This window comes from Aythya fuligula, chromosome 28 (genome assembly GCF_009819795.1).
Source record: "Aythya fuligula isolate bAytFul2 chromosome 28, bAytFul2.pri, whole genome shotgun sequence".
NCBI lineage: Eukaryota > Metazoa > Chordata > Aves > Anseriformes > Anatidae > Aythya > Aythya fuligula.
Window position 1 is genome coordinate 618,001 of NC_045586.1, and position 23,367 is coordinate 641,367.

Sequence of the window (23,367 nt, forward strand, 5' to 3'; positions counted from 1 at the left end):
AGCTGAGTCAGAAATCAAACCTTTGTCAGGTTTTATTTGAGACAGAAATCTAATCTCACTGCCAGAGAAGAAACACTCTGAACTTTTGACTGCTGCATAGTTTTGAAGTGGAAGCCAGATGTGTTAGGGCATTTAAAATTATGCAGGACAATGCACTGGTCCCTTTGTTCCAGGAAAGAATCCTGTGGTGAATTACACTGACTGAACCCAGTGAAGTCTTTCTTATGCACCAAATCAGCGTAACTGAGTACCGATGAGCAACGTGGTTGATTTGAGCAGTGCATTTGAGCAGAATACCTCATTTTTGTGAATCTATATTCTCTGTAATAGACATACAAATATCTTCTTCAGTTACTATGGTTGTGCCTGTTTGCTTTTGTTATAGGTCACCCCTCTGCAGCCTGGATCTTTAAGCCTGGAAATTTATGATTTGTGTTTGGCATTGTTGGAACCGGTTACTGCCTATCTGCACGTGTCTGACATGTATGAAGTGGAAGTGGATCTCACTGATAAGGTGATACAAACTGGGAGAAGCTCAGAAGTTTCTAAGACCTGATGCGGTAGGATATAATTCCCCTGCCCACAGGGAGGAGGCAGCACCAGGAGATGCATCTTAGGATCGAGCATCCAGAGCAGAGCATAGACGTAGAGGCCTTAAGAAAGAGTGTAGGAATCCCTCTCTTCCTTTCCCCTTTGCTTTTTTCTTTTTAATCTAGCTTGAGATTGGCAAATCTGTCGTTGTTACTGTTCAAGTCCTGGGTTTTCAGCGACTTCCCTTGCAGAGTAAATACTTCAAGTACATGAAGCTGACGCTGCAAGCAGCATCACCTATTGTTACACTTGCGTAAGTATTACAACTGGTGGGTTGGAACATTCTTAAGTGCTGATAATATTCACCTTGTATTGAAAAACAGAACCAATAATTACAGAAGAACTGTTTACAACACCCTAGCTGTTTGCTGGCTTTGCATAAACGTTGATGGAGTGCATGGAAGGTGTCAGGACTGTAACTGCCAGTTTTAGCAACTGATTCTCAGGAGAATTTCCACTTACCTTTCTGTAAAAAGTAAATTAATGTATGCGTATCTTTTGTGGCAGGCTGGGTGATTTAACTCATATTTGCAAAGCTCTTGAGATTTGTGGTTGCAGATGACAAAATGTTCTGCAAGATGTTTTGTCATCTCTACTGCCTGTGATTCTGTGTCACCACGTGAGTGTATTAAATAACTGAAAGAGTCTGAAATATCTCTGTGTTACTTTACACCTGGTAGCTCTGGATATAAAATTTTCTTTTGATGGAGGAATTGATCCCTGCACATTTACTGTATTTATTGTGTAGTGTTTTGCCACTCAGAGCTCTATGCATCCTGTCTCTATGACTATGGATAACTCAAAGTAAAAACCTCAATATTATAGTAGTCACACTCTGTTCCTGCCTGAGTTACCTCTTAGTTATAATACAGGAAATGAAAAGAGAAGTCATGCTAAAGTGTCTTCATAGGCAAATGGAAGAAGTGGGAGAATATTCTGAACTGCATGTACTTCAGGCTGTTGCTGTAGGCCAGACTACTTTGGTAGCTACAGCCTGGGACAAGATGGGAAGAAGAATTACTTCTGCTCCTCGGAAAGTTGAGGTAAGAAAGCACAGCTTTTAAGTCTGCTCACTTTGAGTGTTTCTGACCCACTGTAGAATCCTTGTATTCAAATTTCTTTAGAAAAAAAAAAAAAAAAAAAAAAGCCTGCTTGTATGATGATGTTCTAAAGCCTTGATGTTCTCTGACTCTTAAATTCTGGTAAAAAAGGATCCTTATAAATCTCATTAGTAATCACTGGTACCATTTCTGTATTTTGGCAGTGTCTGTTGTTCTCCTAGCCCCTTTATTCAGAAGGCAGAATCCACTTCCCTTACTAGAAATCTCTGTACACGATAATACATTTCTCAGGAGGATGTCCTAAGATCTACTTAGACATGCTCATGTGATAATTCAACACTAACAGTCCTAGTATTCTGTCTAGTAACGTGTTTTTTTCCCCACAAAAACAAACAAACAAAATGTAGAACATTTTAAAGTAGAATGTTCTTCCCTTATACCAGGTCTTCCCTCCATTTAAACTGATTCCAAAGAAAATTACTCTTATTCCACACAACATGGTGCAAGTGAGTATTATTTCTTCTGAGCAAACGATAATTTTTTGCTCCCTTTCCCCCTCAGTATTGGTGCGCTTAATGTTGGTGAAAAGAGCTTGATTAAACTAGGAGTAAAGGCTCTGAATCCTATTACCAGTCTTATTCCCAAATCCTGGCTTGTGGTAATCCGGTGGTGGCCGGACCTCTCTTTATCAGCAGTTAAGTGGATCAAGGTAGACAGTAAATTCTAGAGCCCTTCTGCGTTGGCTTTTATAATGAGCTTCATTGATCCAGCTAGCTGCTTCTGGCATGTGTGTCCTGAAGCAGGAGAGCTGAGTTGCTGCAGGCACAGCAACGTGGTCCTGAAGCTTGGCCACTTCTGTGACTGGTCCGCTTGGCCAGCCTAAAGGGCATATGAAGGTGGGTTTCCACGTGGAACGCTGATAGTTTGAAGTGAAGTGGCATGTTCAGGTGGGGGGGCAAAGAACAGGCAACTAGAGACAGAAGTTAGCGAGTCTAGATGCTGTGGTTTAGAGAATTAGCGTGTGTTTGTTTTCTCAGTGAACATCTTGTGTATTATTTAAATACACTTCAGGTGATGTCGGAAGGTGGTCCCCAGCCGCAGTCCAGCATCCACTTCTCTGTCACTAACTCCTCTGTTGCTGAGGTTAACCAGCTTGGACAAGTCACAGCAAGGACAGTAGGAACAACCACGATACAGGGCGCTATTCGGGTGGTTAGTGAAGACACAGGAGGAGTTGCTGTTTTTTCACAGGTATCTTTCCATTATATTCTTCAGTCTTTCTTCCTTTACCTTTTTCTTAGAAAGAATGGTAATGGTTTCTCAGATGTTTTAATTACGTTGGTTGCTCTGATATGGAAAATCTGACCTTGGAAAAAACTTCCACTAATATTTGTAGTGTGGCAGTAAAAGGAAGCGGCTAACTTCTTTCCTATTGTAAACAAGAGATGAGGCCACCACAAGTTGGATGGGAAGCTTTCTCCGGGCATTTTTTTTTTTTTTTGCTTTCTGGCGCCCCCAGTGGGATATCGTTAAAGGCGCTGTTTAGTCCATGGGACAAGCCAACAGGAGTCAAAGATCTTTAAAAGACATCTTAATGTGTCGGGGTTGTCAGCAGTTACCACCACTGGAGAGTTGACAGTTTCTGTAGATGACAAGGCAGCATGGCGATCTTACTGCCCACTTGGAGGCTCTGTGAGACGTGCGAGCTGAACCTTCCCTGCCTGGCAAAGAAGTTAAGCCCTTAACCAGATATGGACAGTTTGTTTCAGAAGTCAAGCTACAGGCCACTTGCAGGCTGCTCAGTTCAGTTTGATGTCGCAAAGCTTAATTGTTGTTTTCTTTTGCAGGATCAAGTGGAATTAGAAGTAGTTCAGTTAAAAGCAGTAAGAATTCACGTACCTGCTACAAGACTTATAACAGGCACCGAGGTACGTATTGTAGCTGATACTGGAAACTTCTGGTGTCCAAAAGTTGAGGGGGATTCTTATCCTAATAGGGTAGGTCTAAACCCTGAGGTAGGTGTTGATCTGAGTGCAGGAATCAATAAAAAGAATGTCAGTGTTCTAGTTTGGTAAGCCTAATGTGCTAAAGAAAAGTAGCACAACTAGATTAAAGAGAAGCAACAGCTTTGTCCGGATGTTTGGGCTGGTTGTTTACCTACTGCAAGGAATTCAAGTCTTGTAATCAGCACTTAACCGAAGTTATGATCTGGGAAACAACTGTGTGTGAGGTCAACAGAGCTGTACCATGGGGCTAGTGAGGAGGAGCTTAGAGTGCCGAGTCACAGATGCCTGAAGGAGTGGTTTTAGTTGTGTTTTAGCTCACAAATGCAGGGTATGTACTTTCTGAAATTCCTTTTTCAGAAATGTGGAGGGCTGTCACATGCCTTGGGTGCTTTAAAAATGAATGAGAAAGATTCTGAAGGGAGATTTTGGCAGTCAGTAAGGAATGCATTTTCAAAAAGTGAATTTCTTAGCTGCTACGGAATATCTGGATATGTTCAGATAGAAAACGTTGTTTAGAGGCAGCTTGCCCCCCCCCCCCCCCCCCCCCCCCCGTTTCCCTGGAGATACAAGGGCTGGTTTCAGATCTTGAAATATATATTCAGCAGATTCTTGGTGGGAAGAGGGTGTGATCTTTTCATTGAGGTTAGTGTTTTAAGCAAGGGACCGGAGGGCTTGTGTTGTATTTTAAAGGACTGCAGAGAATACACTACTGATAATAAATTCCTGGTGTGTGTGTCATACATGATTCCCCTTCCATTCCCAATTTTAGGGGGTTGTGTTCAATTTCTAATGGCATAGCTGACCTCACATTTCTATGGTGACAGTATTCTTCCTTTCCAGATGCCAGTCTTTGTTGTGGGGCTTAACAACATGCTGACTCCATTTTCCTTCAGTAATGCTAACCCAGAACTGAGATTTCAGTGGTCAGTGAGCAAAAGAGATGTTCTAGACCTTCTTCCTCGACACACAAAGGTATGGAGAAAGCCACAAGAATGGGTTTAAGATCCGGTGCTGTTGCTGAATGCATCAGAAGATTTTTCAGAACATTTCACGTACAACTTTTGAACTTGTAGTAATGTCACTGTAATTTTTTTTTTTTTTTTTATTTTACTTATTACATATGTGTGGTCCAGATTGAGCTGGTTGAGGCTGTGCCATTAGAAACTTCTGTATGTCCTATGAAAAGCAGCTAAGTCTGAACAGTTGAAATCACATCTGTGATAAGAGATCTTGTCATTAGGAACAGAATCTAAAAGAAAAGCAATCTTTTCTGTTTTTACACATCTCCTTTTTCATTTTGTAATCTCCGTACTAAAACTAGCCCTTTAGTCTAAAGACTGGCTGATACGTGTTGACATCTGTGCCCTCTCTCTAACAGGTTTCCATCCAGCTCCAGTCAGACAATAATGTTGCCATGGTTGTGCACACAAAATCAGCAGGTAGAACCAGTATTAAGGTGATGGTGCGGTGTCTGAATGCATCTGCTGGGCAGTTTGAAGGAAACGTGACTGAACTATCAGATGAAGTGCAAATCCTGGTAAGTGTTGCTGGTGCAGCTTGTTGTAGAAGTAGGTGTATTTTGAGAGGAAGAAACCTGTGGGCAGTATGCATGAACAGATGCATCAATAAAAGGTTCCTTTGGGGTGTACACATTGGGCGTAGCTGCACAGAGAGGTTTACACCTCCTTTTGTTTGTTTTATTCTGATGACCAATAGTGGTTTTCCTTCACTGTTAACTTCCAGCTGTCATTAATCCATTTTAAAAAACAACAGCTCTATTTAATAATTTCTTTTTGTTCTGCCTGTAGGTATTTGATAAGCTGTCGCTATTCTCTCCCTCGTTTTCCACTGAGCAAATTTTAATGTCCACGAATTCTCAACTCAAGCTGTACACAAACAGGTAGACAAAGGAAAATCCAGGCTGTAGAGACAGCTTACAACATATTTCACTCCTTTCAGTGCATAAAACTGCCTGTTAGCTTATTTTTCCCGTCCCAAGATATTCAGCAGAGATTTGCGTACTTCCTGCTGCAAGAATGAGAATTTGAGGCATGCTCAGTTTCAAGTTACTGTCTAAAAAGACTGTATTAAGTGCAGTTCACCACAGAGCAGAAAATGGAAGTCAGATTTTAAAGGGATAGCGCTGTACGGGTGAAACATTCCCCACTGGCATTGACAGATAGGGCAATGTGATTAATCTGAGAAAATGAACTCCTGTGTACCTACAAAAACAGATCTTGGGGCTCAGGCAGTGTCTGCTTATACAGATTTTTGGTTTTTGCTGATAGGTTTACACTGTATGTTTCTGGAGGCTTCTGGGCTACTCCACAGCCTGCAGATGTATTTTGGAGTGACTGCAGAGCAGGGCTGCATCTCCCCCTTACACGCAGTCAGACAAATCTCTTCCAGAGTAACGCGCCTTCGTGGTGCTCAGGCTGTCAGCATGAAGCTGAAGTGCACATTTAATGCCATCCCCGATCTCCTGCTATTGTTGAACCTGCCAGTCAGTAATTTAGTGTGATATTGAACTAGAAGAACTTAGATATGTTTCTTGTTGTTTTAGTGAAACAAACTCCCAGCCTATCCAAGTCTAACAGTCCTTTTTCACTTTTGTTCTTGGCTAAGGGAAGGGGCTGCATTTGTGAGCTTTCAGATCTTGCAGTGTCACCCCAACTCTTCTGTCCTTGAGGAGCATGACCAAGGTGTCCTGAGAGCTGGACCCATCACAGGCATTGCAGTGTTGGAAGTGACTTCTCTAGAGCTCTTTGGAGTCAATCAGACAATCATAACGGGCATCCAGGTAAGATTTCAGGCATAAACCAGAGTTTTTGTATGGAAGCAACTAGTAGCAGCGCTTTATTTCTCAATCCACTGAAAACAAATTGATGGAGAGAGATTGTGTTTTGTGATTCTTTTCATCAGTGCCATTGTGTCTTAGGTGTAAAAGGAAAGATTGAATTTTCAACCCTGTAAATGGGTCAGGGTTCTTACTCAAATCTTAGTATACCAGTCTGTAGAATGGAAAAAGTTATTAATATATCTCACACTGAAGAATTATTTGTTGTATGGAAAGCCTCACAGCAGTATAAAATGTTTTGTTTGCAGCTTCCTTACGTTTATTTGAAGCTATACCAACCTGCTTGACATAAATCCATTGTGTGCTTTATCAGTTTGGGAGCAACTGTAGGTCCTTTGACAGGACTTTTCCAAGACAAATCCAAGAGCTTCAGAAAATGATGCTCTGGCTGAGGAGATGGCTGTCATCCCTCTGAGTCAGGAGCAGTCATAGAAGAGTAAGACAGAAAGGGAGTGTGCTGTGCCGCAGGCAATCACATTACCTGTTGAAAAAGTACCGTGACAGCAAACAGTAAGCTACGAAGGACTCTCCAAGGGACAAATACCAAGACTTAGCTTGACTTCAATTTTTTTCCAGGTTGCACCCATTTCCTATTTAAGGATAAACATTAGTCCCAAAATCTACACAGCTGGTGGCATGCCCTTGGCTACATTTCCCCTGGGGATGTCCTTTACCATTACAGTTGAGTTCTACAACAGCATTGGGGAGAAGTTCCATGCCCAGAACGCCCAGCTGCACTTATCTGTGAACAGGTACAGCCTTGAGAGCACTGGCACGTGGTAGGGACACGAGAACTCAGATGACCTCTCTTATATCGCAAAAAATAACAGAAATGTCAAGTTTCATCTTAAACCTGACATCCATTTGAAAACAGCTTTCCAGAACTGGGAGCTGTTTCACTGAGTCACTGATACTGCAGTAACGTGAGGGTTTCCATACCGGAAACACGCAGCTTTAGATGGATGCAATTTATCACTTTCCCCTTGCTTAGGAAATCTTTCTTTTCAGAGATGACTTGCTACTCATTAGACCTGCAAATAAGAATCACACATACAATGCTCAGGCTGTGAACAGAGGAGTGACGCTCTTGACTGTGCAGGATGAGAGGCACCCAGGCGTGGCTGACTACATCCCAGTGCCTGTGGAACCCGCCATCAAGCCAGATCTCTCAAAGGCTGTGGCAGTAGGAGATGTAATCTGTTTCAGCTCACCCCTTGTAAACCAAGAAGGTTTGTACGCGTTTTTCTGTAGCCTCTGACCAGGCTGTTAAGCAGGGAGACTTGTCATGTGGTCTCAGTCGATTTCAGAAGCTGAGCAAAACCAGGCTGACTGTGTTTTCATGGGAGAACTCTAAAAATTGTGAAACCTCAAAACTGTTTCAGGATGGGGTGCCTCGCCTGAGAATGGGAATGGAGCTGGTGCTCTGGGATGGTGGCAGGTGTCCACGTGCACAGGAATTCCTGAGCCTTAGGCTCCATGCCTCCGTGACTCCTATTCATAGGAAGGCTCACTTTGTTACCTTTTCAGAGTTCAAGTGCGGGCCCAATTTTAATGTCTTTTACACTGAGACAAAAAGAGTATTTTTCCCTCATTTTCCCCAACTTCAGAGCGGCTGTTTCATTGCTATTCAAGAGGACAGGCTGCTCGGGGGAATTTACTGGTACTTAAACAAAGCATTCCTTAACTGCTTTAAAAGACTCCGTGCATAATGGAGTGACAGTCCTGCCTCTACAGTTTTATTACTGACTAATCAGAGCTACATGGTAAATTAAGTCTTTGATAGCATTTTTAGAATAAAAGGTAACCGGGGGGCCTCCCAGGGAATGCAAAAAATGTTCTCCCCGTTCTGTGCAATCTCAGTTGAGCATTCTCTTTACTTGCTGAACCCCAAAATTAACCTTCTGGTTTATGGTCCCAATTTACTCGAGTAAATATGATTTATGAGCTCTCTGTCCTGGAGAATAAGCAGATGCTATTTCAGTGTATTTCCCTGGGAAACGCAGGGAAGGGCTTCACCCGGGATATGTTAACATTCAGGAAGATTCATTGTGGGAGGCCTAAAAAGAGAAGACCTGTGTGTTTCAGCATGCTATAGGAACTCTCTAATCATGCATGGGAAAAGATACGTGATGTTTATTGCCAGGGTGTTAAATGAATCCTCCTCATCGGAGGCCCCTCGGTGGTCTCCCACCCTTTTCAGTGGACACCATTCAGCAGATCCCAGCTTGTACCTCGTTTATAGGTGCCTCAGGGATGTGGCGTATTTCCCCCAGTGATATGCTGGACGTAGACAGCGTGAGCGGAGCAGCGTTAGTGAGGAACACGGGAACAGCTACGATCTACCACGATATCCCAGGCACAGGGAAAACATACAGAGAGGTATTTGTCACAGCACGAGGGGAGAAGACCAGCTTGCCACTGTGTACCAGGACTGGATATTTATTTATCACAGAATCACAGCATTTCTAGGTTGGAAGAGACCTCAAGATCATCGAGTCCAACCTCTGACCTAACGCTAACAGTCCCCACTAAACCATATCCCTAAGCTCTACATCTAAACGTCTTTTAAAGACTTCCAGGGATGGGGACTCCACAAAAGAAAACCAATGTCAGCTTTTCTCTCCGAATGCTTTGCTTCTCAGAACGCTCAGTCCATACGTAGGTAGGCGGTGTTAGCACAGGGATTGAAACCCTCACAGCAGAGGGGTGCAGAGCCTTTACTCTGACTTGCCGGCTGCCTGCTGGTGGCTTGCAGCTCAGTTCCTAGGTGTGAACAAAAAATGTTTGCAAGTGAAAGGCCAGTTCAAAACGAAACAGGGAGGGCTTGGTTCTCATTCACATTCAAGGTGTTTTACAGCACTCCTGTTAGTGTAAATGAGACTAAGCTTTAATGACAATTATCCAGTTAAGCAAGTTTTGTAGAATAGCAGAAGAAAAATGAAGCAGTAAATTTCCCTGCCGTCTGTATGAATCAATGTTTTGGGCACAGCAGTGCACTTTTCTTAATATTACAGGTAGTTGTCAACGGTTCTTCAAATCTAAGTTTCCAGATTGGTCAAAAAAACTATTTAACAAATGCTCCTGATTCTTCTGCATTCCACGTTCCCGTCACCACAAGCAGTGGAAGAGAAACCCTCAGAGGTAAAGACCCGTGTTTGTAAATTCCTCTTTCCTGGTTCATGCTGACCTTTTCTGCAGTAAAACGTTTACACTATGGACACGAACATGTTCTTAGTCCATAGCAGTAGGAACTGAATCACAATTTATTTTAGTCATCTACGTGCTTTAGCAAAACAGTGGATTTTTGGTCTTTGAAACACTGAATTGCATGAACTACAACCCGCCCACAGTAGGTACAAGACTATGGGCTACTGGTGGGAAGTAAGTTTCTGCTTAGGAAACGTGAATGACAACCACAGGCTGACAGCCAGGCCGCTCAGTGCGTTAGGGAGCGTTGTGTCTTGTTTTGCTGAAGGGTCATGCACTGGAAAGAAGCTCACTGACTTGTTTCTGCTCTTCTCCCTTAGGCCCCTGCAGCCCGACTCAGCTCAGCGCGATCACAAATCGGCTTCTGCCGGAGTCTTACTTGACATGTGGAGTTGGGTTCAGCAACACCGTGCTGGACGTTTCGGCTGGGGAGGTCTTCCTTGTGCAGTCAGGATTCAACATCCAAAAAGGTAGGTGTGACCTTTTACCTCTTCGTGCTTTGGGTTTCATTCTGGTGATATTTTTTCCATTTCAAACGCAAGCTCTGATTTGTTTATTCTGTTCTGAATCCTATCTTGAATTTAGGTCTTTATGCCTGTGTGATCACAGCTAAACCCCAGCCCAATGAAGTCCTCCTGGCTCTGAGCTTGGCTGATGCTTCTGTATACGTGACCGTTTCTCACAGCAGTGACCAGAGGAAGGGGGATGCGCAACGAATCCTTGTTCCTTTCCTCCCTGCCTTCTACCTTTACCAGTCAGAATTGGTTTTTAGTATCACACAGCTAACTGGTGTGCTACAAGTGCTGGGAGTTGAAAAAGTATTAGAGAAGCTGGAGGTACGTGAAATGCTTCTTTTTTTGTCCCCATTGCTGGGAAGGGAAATAAACCCCTCTACAAGGGTGTTGGGAGAAATGTGGGCTTGAATATACCAAGTTCCTTCTGAGCAATTGAAGGGAATGACGACACGGACTCCAAGATAGTCAAGAACTGGAGACTGGTTGTATGGGGTGATTCTGCATTTTGCCTCCATCTGACAGCCGTGTAGAGAAGTGAGGCAACAAAGATCACCCACACGACCGTCACTCCCTGTTCCATGACTGCGTAGAACGTCAGTATGTGCAGTCACACGGCATTCAGGAGCCCTGCTCCCTTTCATCTTCAAGCATCTCTGTCTGTCTGTCCCAAAAGGTTCAGCCCAGTTCTCTGGCTCTAAGCATAATGCCTCCGGAGCGTTCCCCCTTTTTTTTGTTTCTACAAGCCAAATCGTGCGCATCGAGCAATTAATCATTTTTTGCAAACATTGCAACAGGCACGGTGCAACTATTATAATTGTAGCAAACGCAATGAGCAAAATAAGCACCCCTTTTCCATCTTTTCCAGTCAGCTTCTTCTTAGGAAAGCTGTTTTCCATCTTTTATAAACTTTCATCCGCCGGCAGTGTCGTGCAGGAAGGCACTGCTTGAAAAACTTTTCTTTTGGTAGAGGATAATTACTAGCTGTTCATGATCTCATTACAAAATTCTAGAGGACACCAGGATTTTACCATGCAGACGCTAAAAAGCATCAATACTCATCAATACTACACCTTACACAGGAAAAACTATAGTGTTTTTTCTATCCCTTTTCCCCTGGAAAATCCTTGCTTGTCTGGGAGACAAGGCAGAATGTAACATCCTTCTTCTTTTCTACATCTGCCTGATTTAAATTGAAAGCTTTGTAGGGTGGAACCCATTAAGAACTGTGTCACATCAGTAGTGAAACAAAAAATCAAAGATTATTATGCCAAAGCCTCAACTGTAGGTCCCAGAAATGACGGTATAATTATTTTTAGAGACAACCATAGCGGTAACTCAGCATGACATGGGAGACTTTAAAAACAGCAAGCCTGATCTAAACCAACAGAAAAGCCAGGAATACAGGCTGGAGACTGTTCTTAATGCACCATATTTTGTTCCTACCCATCCACCCAAAGCATGACGTTTTGCATTTCATATTAACATTCTGAAGACATGAAAGGATTCTTCAATTTGATGTTCATGTGCTGTGTCAGAGCAGTACTCTGACTGCTTGGACAGATGTCATGTCCACCTTTTGCTCATCTTCCCACCTTCACTTTATTCTCCTTAACTATCCTCCCGCTCATTTCAAAAAAATAAGAAGTCCCTGGGGCTGTTTTTATTGGTAGCATTATTTCAGCAGGAAGATAGCTACAAATATTATTCAGCAGGAAGAGAGCTACAAGTATGGTTTGTGGGATTTGAACTCCACCTTGGATTTCTCTTATGTACTAAGAGCGACTGCTCACAAATCATTGCAGTAATACTTGGTGTTCACATACAACTTCTCATCTTCAGAGCACTTCAAAATTTCCCAGAAACTCCTCAAAATACGGGAGAGGAAGGAAGAGATACGGGCAAAAGCCTTTTTTTAGCATTGTTCCTAACATAAATAAATCATCATTATTCCTCTTCTGCTTTGTAACGTAGGAAGAATGTTGTAGTCATCAGATTTGACTGAAGTGCTAAATTGACAATAATGTTTTCAGCAAAAAAAAAAAAGAAATACTCCTCCCCTTCCATACAGACAGTTCTCTTCAGAAGTTATGTTCACACCTTTTAGTTCAAAACCAGGGAAACTTGTGACATTAGCATAATGCTCTGGGAAATTAATTTATGTATCAAAATAAAGGTCCTTTTGATTGTAGAAAGTTTTCATGACAAAAAAGTCATATTTCAAGGCAATAAAACATTGCAGAACATAACCATGAATCTTAGAAATTTTAAAGGAATTTTTTTTAGGATAAACCAATGAGTTAGGATAATGGTTTAGGATAAACCTGATGAGTTACCTCACCCTTCAAATTGGAATAGGTGGCTTTTATAGCAGAAAGGAAGCTCTTATGAACTTGTTGGCCCATGTTGGATAGGAAAATGAAGAGAACTTTTAGTGACTTGCTGTAGAGCTTACTTCTGATCACATAACGGGAAGAATCTTTCTCAACACGTGAGACCAACTAAAATATTCTGCCCACTTAACATCTCAAACAACTGCATTACAGGAGTCCAGTGCCCACACATCTGACATGTACTTTAAAGAGTACTTCCAGGCTATTGGCACTCAAGTGCAGTTACTGGTCTGGGAGCCTGGGAGCTCTTTCTGATGAACCACGTGCAGGCAATGTCCCCTTCTGGCTGTGCTCTCAGCTCTGAGCACACCCAGGGAGCACACCCATGCAAGACCTTTTAGGCAAACAATTTCAGGTGACTGTCATTTTTGCCTGGATGTGTCAGGCTTGTGAACGTTTTTCATTATCACCATAAAAATGTGGGTGAAGTGAAACAAAACCTAACATTTTACTTAATGAGAAACAAATACAAAATTGTAACGAATAAAATACTCTGTTTCTTAAATATTCCCTTAAACATGCAATCCAGCCCTTACACTTGAAAGCAGGACTTGTTTTTAACATGCTTTCTAAGGCAAAGAGTTCTGTAACACAGCAATTTGTAACTATTTTGAAACATAGACATTAAACAAGTTCTTCTGATGTCAATTATTATGTAGTTAGATTCCTCTTGTGTTGACAACATTTCTATAATGGCTGACAAAATATGGAATGATGTTAGCATACAGAGGAATAGGGAATACATTTTCAGATGAAACGTTACACGTATTCCAGAAAAAAATCCATGGAAATCAAATGGAAATCTTTCTGGGAAGACTGTATAAGTACATACTCTTCTTTTATGCAATTTTAGTATGGTGGAAATAAAGAAGTGTAATATATGAAATTAGTTTAAAAGCTTAGAAAAAAAATAAAGTGAAATAACATACATGTTATTAATGAATAACAACAGAAAAAGCTGTATAATTATGTGTTAATTAAATTTTCTCCTTATTGTATCTGCAATACCTCAAAATTACATTTCCTTTCTGTGTATTCTTCTAGCAAAATATCCTTTCTTATCTGGTTATTTAGGACTTTTTAATTTTTCTGTTCTCGAAGTACGAGCTTCTTCTTGCATTTGCAGCTTTTCCCTTATCTCTGCCTCAAGGTTGGCAATAATTTCATTTGGGATTCCACCCACTGCAGACTTCTGATCTTCAACAGTGAAAGCAGCCACAGCACCTGCCTCAAGGGGCTCTGCCTCTGGACAGGGTTCTTCCAGGTGACCTTGATCAGCTCCCTTGGGTTCCATCTCTGCAGCTATTGGCAATAGTATCAGTGACGCACAGCTCTCTGAAGGCACACCTTCCAGTAAAGGAGGGAAGGGGGTAACTGCAGGTGGGGCAAGTACAATCACACACACATTACTTATCACAAATTCTCTAGGACTGTGGAAGAGATGTTCATACAATTTATAGGGTTTAAATAAGCTGATATTCAAGTACTCAATGATTGCTTTGGCTTGCTCCATGCTGAAGACATCCATGTCACCACTTCTTTCTGAATCAGTTTCTCCTATTCCAGCCATTGCTTTTCCAAGGTCCTTTATTTTATCTCTTAAGGTCATACATTTGTCATGGAGATTCTCCAACAGGAAGTTCAATAGAATCCTGAGAGCTGCACAAGACTGAAGTTCTTTTCTTCAGCCCACCAAAGTCTGGCAGTATAATAATCTAAGACAATATCTTCCTTCAAGGATGTCTTTAATTGTTTAAGATTCAGGAATTCCTCCAGCCTTTTTTGAACTCCTTCTACATTTTATTCTGACAAAGCAGTCATTTGGGAAGGAGAAAGAAACGTCTGATGAATAATCTTCCGGCCACCTCCTGCATCCTGACCCTGGTCTTCTGCCCCGGTGGGCTGCCAGCCTCCACCTCCGCCATGGTGCCTGGGCTTGGCGTCGCCATCGTGCAGGGAATGGGGCAGGCCCCAAATCTCCTCCTGTGTGGCCCTGGTGCCTGTTCTCACCCTGCCAGACACCTCGTAGTCATAACCTCAGCAGCAGCCACATCCCCACTGGGTGCTGCCTCCCCCACTTTCTCCCCCACTTGTTCCCACATCTTTACATCGCATACAGCTGAGCCCGTCGAGGAGACCCCTTATTTTTGCAAAAACTCCTATAGTAGCTTTTTCTTAAACGGCTCATATCTTACACCCCTTTTTATTAACAGTTGCGTTAATAATTTCACTCCAGCCTCTTCTGCTGCTGCAAGCTCGGCTCCCAAGGTGAACACCCAGCCGCTCACCTGCCCTTCAGGCCATGTCCTGGGGTCAAAGCTGGGGTCTGGCTGCGAGCTTCGTGCAGCCAGGTGCCCTCTGGGTGCTCGTGCGGCGCTGCTCTGCCCCAGTCACAGCGGGGGCACCACGTGAAGGGATCGAGCCCCTCAGTTGGGTGCAGAACCGGAGCCCCCCAGGGTCGGGCACTGCCGAGCTGCTGGCCCAGCTGCACGTGCTGCACGTGGCTCGTGGGCCCAACGCGGCCTCCTGATTGGTGCGTTCCCTCTGATCACGCGTGGCTCTATTGGCCCGTCCGAGCACGGCAGCCCCTTCCGATTGGTTGCCACCTCCTCCTGTTCTGCCTGGTTACCGCCAGTGCCCTCCCCAGCCATCAGCTCCAGCTGATCGCCGGTCACCCAGGGGTAACCCGGTGGGGCCACTGGGGAGCAACTGCGGGCTGGGTGCTGTGCTCAGGGGGTTGCGTGGGGTGGGTCTGCGTCACCCACACGGCCGTGACTCCGTGTTCCATGGCTGCGTAGACCATCAGTGTATCAGCCACACGGCGTTTAGTCACGCTGCTGGCTCTCATCTTCAAGCCTCTCTGTCTGTCTGTCCCCAAAGGTTCAGCCCAGCTGTCCTGCTCTAACCGTGATGCCTCCGGAGCGTTCTCTCAGCGTGCCCGGGCTCGTCTCCTACGTGGTCAGCGTGGTCAACTTCACCTCTCTCCAGCAGATGCCAGCACCGGCCTTCGTCACCGTGTCTTGTGCTCTCACCGGCCAAAGGGCAGCGGTAGCAGTGAGAGTTCTCGGCGGGGACTGTGCGCCCGGTGAGCACCGTTAGGGGAAGGGAAGCTTCTCCTGGGAAGCTGTTGCAAGCCGGGAGCTGCCCGTGTGCGGCACTCACCCTGTCCTTCACACCGCAGGTCACTGCAGAGATGTGGGAATTCATCACCAGCTAGCGAGCTCTTACCACGTCCTTCTCTTCACTCTCTTTGCTGTTTCAGCACTGACAGCTGCTATGTTCCTCGGTAAGCGATTTGTAACTCGAGAGGTTGCACTTAGATGAAGCAGAGATGTGTGCTTCCCTCACTGTGATTTAGGGCCAGTTCCACATCCCTGCCTTTCACAGCACAGCACTCTTCGGGAGCTTTAGGAAACTGAAGTCATTCTAGAAAAGATATGACAGCAATTGTTTGTCTTGAGCAGTCCTCCCTTCAGTTACTGGGGATCTGAACCTCAGCCAGAGGCAGGAGGCAACAAGGAAGGAAACCTTCCACTTGTGACTGCAGCCCCTGCAGCTGCAGGCAGTGTAATGTGATAGAATCCAGGAGGATGGGGGGAAGCAGGACTTTGAGGAAGAGCTGCCAGAATTAGGGGAAAAAACAAACTGTTAAGTTCAATGCAGGCAGCCTGCGCTCCAGTTAGAGCACAGCCTTGAAAGCAGTTGGTGGCTGACCCGGAGTCAGCAGTGGGATCTGGACCCAGAAAAGGCTTCCAGGTGCAGCCCAGGGAGGGGTTTGAGCAGGACCCCACCTTCATGGGTTCAGAAATGGCAGCCCAAGTCCCTGCTGCTGACCACAGGGGGCTCAGAATCTAACCAGGGTGCTGGTTCTCTGCAGCCTACAATGCGTTCCTGACCAGGCTGCAAACAGTGCCTGTTGTGTATGTGCCTACCACTGCTGTACCTCACACAGGTAAGTTTTTTTTTTTTTTCCCTCTGTTTTGGCACTTTCTAGTCTTATTTCCCACACACATGCCAGGCTAGCATCCTGGGTTCATGGCGCAGTGCAGCTCGGTGAGTTCATCACCACTTTACACACAAACACCCCCAAAATTCACCACTGAGGGTGAGCTCCAAGAACATGGGGCCTTTGGAGGGGTCTGGAGAACGTCCCCTCCTCTGTGAAGAGCCAGGAACACTGGAGTTCTGAACGCAGCCTCCCTTTGTTTCCTTTTTTGCAGGATATTCCTACCCTGGCAGCTCCCAGCACGAAAGGACTCAGCTGGGGCTCTGGAGCGTGCGGAGGTGAATCCTACCAGAGAGATCCCCACTGCGAGCAGGGATGGGTTGTTTCCAACCTGAATGAAAGGAATTGTTTAATTCACCCTGTTTTCTGCTGATCTGAGCCTTGGAGGTTAAGTACCCGTGCTCTCCTGATGTTTAACTGCACGGTGAGGGCCAGGCCAGGTTAGCTTTTGGGATTAACGGCAGGCCCACCAGCCACGTTCCCTCTCATGTGCTCTGTAACTGCTCGTAACCCCCATTCTTTACCAGTCCCAGTTCAAATCAACGCTCAAGACAGCAAACGCATTAAAGGCAGACCAGTTGGTGTGTATTTTATCCAAAATTTATTGAAGCAAGATGGGCGGGGCTACAGGGACAGCATGACAGTCACATTCCTGGCTGGCCTTCCCGGGCAGCATGCTCAAGTCACACCTTGGCGTCTCGTTCTGTGGTCACCTCTCCTCCCGGCGAGCTGCGCGGCCATCCGTGCGCCGTGTCCCAGCCACCCCAGCTCCCCCCGCTTAGTGCTGCTTTCGCCTGAAGGAGCATCCTGGGGGCAGAGCAGAGCGGTGAGAGCCGGGAGCTTCTGAAACCCCTCAAACCAACACCCACACTGCGCTTCTCGGCAGGAATTCCTCCATTTCACCACAGAAACACACCTCCCTGCTCCTCTACCGCCGAAGAAAAGCCCCGTAAGGCCCAAGCCGTTTTTTAACCCAGCAATTAACCGTTATGTGCCGCCCCCCACGCACCTTCTGTGAGCCTCGCCTTGCCGCCGGTGGGCTGGCACAGCACGGTGGAGCAGCCGACACACAGCACGACGGTCTGCGCGTGGCTGAACACCGTGGTGATCTTGTAGCACCCTGCGGGCAGAGCACGGGGAGGGGGCGGCGTTGAGGCGCGGGGCGGCACCGGGAGGGAACCGGGCCCCGCGCCCCCCCCGCCCGCTCCTCGAGGCGCCTACCGGGGCACTTGACGTCCATGAAGTAGGAGTTGGGGCTCTGCACCAGGCGCTTCTTCTTGTGCTTCCTCTTCTCCTCCTCGGGGGACGGGTGCAGCAGGTCCTTGGCCAGCTGCGGGCGGGAACAGCCGCGCTCAGCCCCGCCGCCACCGGGCCCCGCCGCCCCCCGCCGCCATCTTGCGCCCCCGCCGCCGAGGAGATGGCGGCGGCCGCGGCCCCCCCCGGCCCTCCCCGCTCCCCTCCTCCTCCCCTGGCCACCCCCAGCCCCGCGGAGCCCGGTCCCGGCCCCGCAGCCCGCGGCGGGGCGGCGAGGCCCGGGCCCGGGGGCGCGGCGCACTCACGGGCATGGTGGCGTGCGGGCGGCCGCGGCCGGAAAGGGGCCAAACCGGAAGCGAGCGCCGCTATATCCGCCGCGGGGTTCCCCGCACGGGCGGAAGCGAGGCGCGGCGCCATCTTGAGAAGGTCGCGGGGCGGGTGGGGGGGCGGCCATCTTGGGAAGGGCGGGGCGCGCCTCCCTGGCGAAGGGGCGGGGCGCCGCGACAAAGAGGGCGTGGCTACGGGATGGGGGGCGTGGCCGTGGGTTAGCCCCGCCCCTCCGGGCCGGGCCGGGCCCCGTGGCGGGCGGGGGGCAGAGCGGCCCGGCGGGCGGGGGCCATGGCCAAGGCGTACGACCACCTCTACAAACTGCTGCTCATCGGAGACAGCGGCGTGGGCAAGACCTGCCTCATCATCCGCTTCGCCGAGGACAACTTCACCAGCACCTACATCTCCACCATCGGTGCGTCCCCGCCGCCACCGGGACCCCCCGCGACCCCCCCACCGGGACCGGGCCCCCTGCACCCCCCCTTAACGGGACCGACCCCCCCTAAACCCCCCCCACCGGGACCGGGTCCCCTAAACCCCCCCCCCACCGGAACCGGGTCCCCTACACCCCCCCGTACCGGGACCGGCCCCCCCTGCACCCCCCCTTACCGGGACCGACCCCTTCTGGAACCCCCCCACCGGGACCGCCCCCCCCCCGCACCCCCAGAACTTCCCCACCGGGACCGGACCTCCCCCTCCCCCCCCTCCCCCCCCACCCCCCCAACACCGGGACCCCCCCCCCGTCCCTCCCCGCCCCCCCCCGCCGCTCTTTGCCTCGCCCGATCCGGCTCGGATCCGGCCCGCGCCGTTTTGCAATCCCGGAGCGGCCCCGGGACCCCCCCTCCGGGAGCTGCGAGCGGGGCTGAGCCCCGGGGGGGCCTCCGCGGGGCCTCCGCTGCGGGGAACGGCACCGGGACCCCCCGGGACCGGGTCCTGGCCACCCCCGGGGACCCGCGGCAGAACCGCTGCGGGCAGGGCTCGGCCGCCCCCACAACGAAACGGACGGGGGGGGGGGGGCGCTGATGGCGGCCGTGTTTCGGGGCTGCCGCCAGGCCAGGACCCGGGGCCCTTCTCCTCCTCCTCCTCCTCCTCCTCCTCCTCCTCCTCCTCCTCCTCCTCCTTCTCCTCTTCCTCCCGGCCCTGCCTTCAAAGCCATTTCCTGAGCCGGCGGCAGCTGCCCCGTCCCGCCAGCAACTCCGTAAACTCCATAAAAACTCTATAAAAACTCCACCAACTCCACAAAAACTTCACCAACTCCACCAAACTCCACCAACTCCGGCTGCCGGCCGCTGGCACCCGCACCCACCAACCATGCTGAGCGCCGGGGGGCAGCAGCGTGGGCGCTGGGGGGGCTGGGGGAGGCAGCCCGGCTGGGGGGGCTCCTGGCAGCCTGTGGGGTTGGGTTAACCCCCGGCCAGGCAGCCCCCCGGTGCTCGGGGCGCTGTGATGCCGTCCCACGGGAATGCCTCGTCCCAATCCTGGGGGGCTTGGGGGTGCCCCCCCTGCCCGCTCCCACCCGGTTTTGCCCCCCCGGGGCTGTTTGTGGCCGGGCAGCTCCTCACCCCGCAGCCGGGTCCCCGCTCCCACCGGCCTCCCCTTCCCCTCCCAGGCATCGACTTCAAAATCCGGACGGTGGAAATCGATGGGAAGAAGATCAAGCTGCAGGTCTGGTGAGTTGGGGGGCGCGGGGGCACCCCCTGGCCCTCAGCACCGCCAGGACACCCTCACACCCCCCCTCTGCTCCCTCGCAGGGACACGGCGGGGCAGGAGCGCTTCAAAACCATCACGACAGCCTATTACCGCGGGGCCGTGGTACGGCGGGGGGGACGCGGGGGGGACCCCGGGGGGCTGGGGCAGCCCCCGGGTGGTGTCGGGTCCCTGCCGGGCTGACCGCGCCGTCCTCGCAGGGCATCATCCTGGTGTACGACATCACGGATGAGAAATCCTTCGAGAACATCCAGAACTGGATGAAGAGCATCAAGGAGGTGGGGGCACGGTGGGGCTGGGGCCGTGGAGGGGCCGGGCTGGGGTGGGTGGGTGGGTGAAGCTGCCAAGTTCTCTGTCCCCCCCCCACCCCAGAATGCGTCTGCTGGCGTCGAGCGGCTCCTCATCGGCAACAAGTGCGACATGGAGAGCAAGCGCAAAGTGCAGCGGGACGCCGCCGAGAAGGTAGGGTGGGGGCACGAGCCCCCCCGGCCGTGGGGCAGGGCTGTGGGGCCGTGTCCCCCCTTCCCACACGGCGTCCCCTCGTCCTCCAGCTGGCCAAGGAGCACGGGATCCGCTTCTTCGAGACCAGCGCCAAGTCCAGCGTGAACGTGGAGGAGGTGAGAGGCGCGGGGGGGCCGCTGCCCCCCATGGTGGGGGTGGTGTCGGGGGGACCCCGTGCGGGGGGCAGCCCCCGCTGACCCCCCCTCTCTCCCCATAGGCCTTCAGCACGCTGGCGCGGGACATCCTGCAGAAATCAACCCGAAAAGCGGTGAGTGGGCTGGGGGTGGGGGGCTGAGCTGGGGGCGCCCCCTTCCAGCCCCCCCCTGACCCCGTGTCCCCCTCCAACCCCTCCCCGTACTCTTGCAGGTCCCGAGCACCGCCGCCACGGCCGGCTCGCTGCCGGAGCCCAGCGCCCCGCGGCGGGGCAGCTCCAGGTGCCGGCTGCTGTAGGGCCGCCACCGCCCCGGGGCAGCGCGGGCGCCTCTCCGGGAGCCGGGGGGGGGCTGCAGTGGGGGCGACCCCGCACCAGGTGCCATAAACCCGGCCTGTGCCTTGCCCCCGGCTCCGCTCCGTGTCTGGGGGATTCGGGGGGGGGACAGGGGGGAGCGGGGGGGGGACGCGGACACGCGTGGGCACGCCAGTGGGACGGGAAGCCCCGCCCCTTTGGCGCTAAGCCCCGCCCCTTGGGTCAAAACCGTGCCCCTCGGCGCCAAGCTGCGCTCCTCGGATGGAGGCCACGCCCCCCCGACGAAAGCCACGCCCCTTGGCGCCAAGCCGCGCTGCTTGGAGCGAGGCCACGCCCATCAGCGCTAAGCCACGCCCCTTTGTGCCGAGCCCGCGCCCCTTGGCGCCAAACCGCATTCCTTGGCTCGAGGCCACGCCCGTTGGTTCGAAGCCACGCCCCCTTGCACGAGCCACACCCGAACCCCGCCCGTACGCGGAGGCCACGCCCCCTAATCCCCCAAGCCACGCCTCCCGCAGAGAACCCGCGCCCCTGGCAGGAGACCACGCCCCTCGCCGAGAGAAGCCGCGCCCCTCTCACTAACCCCGCCCCTCGCAGTAACCCCGCCCCCTCGGTGGCCCCGCCCCGCTCCCGGCACCCCCCGCGCCCCGCGATGGCGCCGAGGTGCCGGTTCCGGTAGCGCCATGGGCCCGGTGGGGCCGCGGGGCTGGGCGCTGCTGGCGGCGCTGGGAGCGCTGGGGCTCGGCCTGCGGTGAGCGGGGGCTGGGGGGGCACCGGCACCGGGACCGGGGGGGGGTCGGTCAGGCTCCGGGCCCGGCCCTGACGCTCCCCCCGCGCTCTCCCCGCAGGGCGGCGGCGGCGATGGCGGCGGGCGAGGAGCGGCGCTCGGGTGGGTGCGGGGCGGGGCTGGGAACCGGGACCGGGGGACAGGGACCGGGACCGGGGCTTGGGGCTGGAACCGGAGGCTGGGGACTGGGACCAGGGGCTGGGACTGGGCCCGGGGGCTGAGGTCCGGGGCTTGGGACCGGGACCGGGAGTGGGGACGAGGCTGGGGCTGGAACCGGGACCAGGGCTGGGACCGGGGCTTGGGACTGGAACCGGAGGCTGGGGACCGGGACTAGGGCCTGGATCTGGGACCGGGGCATGGGGCTGGGACCAGAGAACCGGGGCCAGGACCAGGGGCTAGAACCGGGACTGCGACCAGGGGATGGAGACTGGGGTTTGGGGCTGGGACCAGGGCACGGGGCTGGCACCGGTGGACCTGGACTGGGGATTGGAGACTGGGGCTGGAACCGGGACCAGGGGCTGGCACCGGGACTGGGAGATGGGGACCGGGACTGGGAGATGGGGACCGGGACTAGTGCCTGAAACCGGGACCAGGGGATGGGGCTGGGAACAGAGGACCGGGACCAGAGGCTGGAACCGGGACTGTGACCGGGGGTTGGGGACTGGGGCTTGAGACTGGGGCCGGGGCACGGGGCTGGCACTGGTGGACTGGGAGCTGGGGATGAGGCTGGGGCTGGAACTGGGACTAGGGCTGGGACCAGGACTCAGGGCCGGGACCAGAGGACCGGGACCAGGACTGGAACCGGGGCTCGGGGCTGGGGACCGGGACCAGTTCCCGACCCATGCTCAGTGCCCACACCGTGCCCGCAGCGAGCTCCACGCCGAGCACGCCATGCTGGCAGCTGGAGGACTTCGTGGTGGCGCAGGAGTGCGGCCGCTGCTCCAGCTTCCAGGCGGTGAGTGACCCCGCAGGGGGTGCCCCCCCCCCCCCCCCCCCAGTACTGTCCCCGTGCCCACCGCCCAGCCTCACGGCTCCTTGCCCCGACCCCTCTCGCTTGCAGAAGACGGTCCCGGAGTGTGGCCCCACCGGCTTCGTGGAGCGCATCAGCTGCACCGCCTCCAAGCGGGACGAGTTCAAGAGGTGGGCGAGGGGCCGGGGGCCGTGGCGGGGCCGCGTTGGGGCCGTTCTCCCCCGGGAATCACGCCCCTGCCCTCCCCCCCTCCTCCTTTTTTTTTTTTCTCCTTCTTCTCCCCCTCCCCGCAGCTGCCGCTCGGCGGTGCTGGAGGCGCACATCTTCTGGAGGTTCGTGGGCACCATGATGTGCGTGGCGGCCGTCTTCGCCGTGCTGGTGGTGTGCCGGCAGCGCGTGCTGGACAGGAAGGCGCTGGAGAAGGTGCGCAAGCAGATCGAGTCCATCTAGCGCCCGCGGGGCACCGGGCACGGCGGCAGCACCCACACCGCGGGGACTCGGCTCCGTTCCCGAAGCAGCTGGGAGGAGGAAGAGGAAGAGGAGGAAGGAGCACCCACGGGCCCCCTACCCCGCTCTGCCGTGCCCCTGTGGATGCTGCGGCCCAGCGGGGGCTGCCCGGTGCCCCGTGGGGTCCCGGTGGCGATTTGGGCTGCGTGGGGAGCCCGGTGCCCTGGTGGCGTGCAATAAAGCCCAGTTGTTATCACCCCGGTGCTGTCGGTGTTTGT

At 51.8% G+C, this 23,367-nt stretch overlaps 4 protein-coding genes across 4 annotated transcripts in view; 3 read left to right on the top strand and 1 right to left on the bottom strand.

Annotated features, from left to right (window-relative positions):
* The window catches only part of NUP210L (nucleoporin 210 like), a 30,303-nt gene extending 13,388 nt beyond the window's left edge, over positions 1–16,915 (top strand). Inside the window, exons 21-40 of the mRNA XM_032204270.1 lie at positions 386–514; positions 717–844; positions 1,502–1,634; positions 2,096–2,158; positions 2,724–2,903; positions 3,500–3,580; positions 4,499–4,630; positions 5,037–5,195; positions 5,467–5,558; positions 6,284–6,458; positions 7,092–7,267; positions 7,524–7,744; positions 8,758–8,894; positions 9,530–9,656; positions 10,043–10,192; positions 10,308–10,558; positions 15,508–15,712; positions 15,809–15,913; positions 16,505–16,579; positions 16,848–16,915. Coding sequence (XP_032060161.1) covers positions 386–514; positions 717–844; positions 1,502–1,634; positions 2,096–2,158; positions 2,724–2,903; positions 3,500–3,580; positions 4,499–4,630; positions 5,037–5,195; positions 5,467–5,558; positions 6,284–6,458; positions 7,092–7,267; positions 7,524–7,744; positions 8,758–8,894; positions 9,530–9,656; positions 10,043–10,192; positions 10,308–10,558; positions 15,508–15,712; positions 15,809–15,913; positions 16,505–16,579; positions 16,848–16,915 — 2,787 coding nt within the window. The remainder of the gene's footprint in view (positions 1–385; positions 515–716; positions 845–1,501; positions 1,635–2,095; positions 2,159–2,723; positions 2,904–3,499; positions 3,581–4,498; positions 4,631–5,036; positions 5,196–5,466; positions 5,559–6,283; positions 6,459–7,091; positions 7,268–7,523; positions 7,745–8,757; positions 8,895–9,529; positions 9,657–10,042; positions 10,193–10,307; positions 10,559–15,507; positions 15,713–15,808; positions 15,914–16,504; positions 16,580–16,847) is intronic.
* Positions 16,916–17,215: 300 nt separating this feature from the next.
* RPS27 (ribosomal protein S27) lies at positions 17,216–18,237 on the bottom strand. The gene is made up of 4 exons (XM_032204425.1): positions 18,193–18,237; positions 17,855–17,963; positions 17,643–17,753; positions 17,216–17,440 (listed from the first exon to the last, which is right to left on the bottom strand). The coding sequence occupies exons 1-4, from the start codon at positions 18,196–18,198 to the stop codon at positions 17,412–17,414; spliced, it is 255 nt and encodes an 84-aa protein (XP_032060316.1). The 5' UTR covers positions 18,199–18,237; the 3' UTR covers positions 17,216–17,411.
* A 222-nt stretch (positions 18,238–18,459) lies between these two features.
* Positions 18,460–20,962, top strand: RAB13 (RAB13, member RAS oncogene family). Its single transcript, XM_032204464.1, has 8 exons — positions 18,460–18,629; positions 19,824–19,884; positions 19,966–20,026; positions 20,122–20,199; positions 20,294–20,383; positions 20,473–20,538; positions 20,640–20,690; positions 20,789–20,962. Exons 1-8 carry the CDS (start codon positions 18,506–18,508, stop codon positions 20,870–20,872), a joined length of 615 nt encoding a protein of 204 aa, XP_032060355.1. The 5' UTR covers positions 18,460–18,505; the 3' UTR covers positions 20,873–20,962.
* Positions 20,963–21,746: 784 nt separating this feature from the next.
* On the top strand, positions 21,747–23,345 carry JTB (jumping translocation breakpoint). Its single transcript, XM_032204525.1, has 4 exons — positions 21,747–21,774; positions 22,542–22,627; positions 22,733–22,812; positions 22,936–23,345. The coding sequence occupies exons 1-4, from the start codon at positions 21,747–21,749 to the stop codon at positions 23,090–23,092; spliced, it is 351 nt and encodes a 116-aa protein (XP_032060416.1). The 3' UTR covers positions 23,093–23,345.
* The last annotated feature ends 22 nt before the right edge of the window (positions 23,346–23,367 follow it).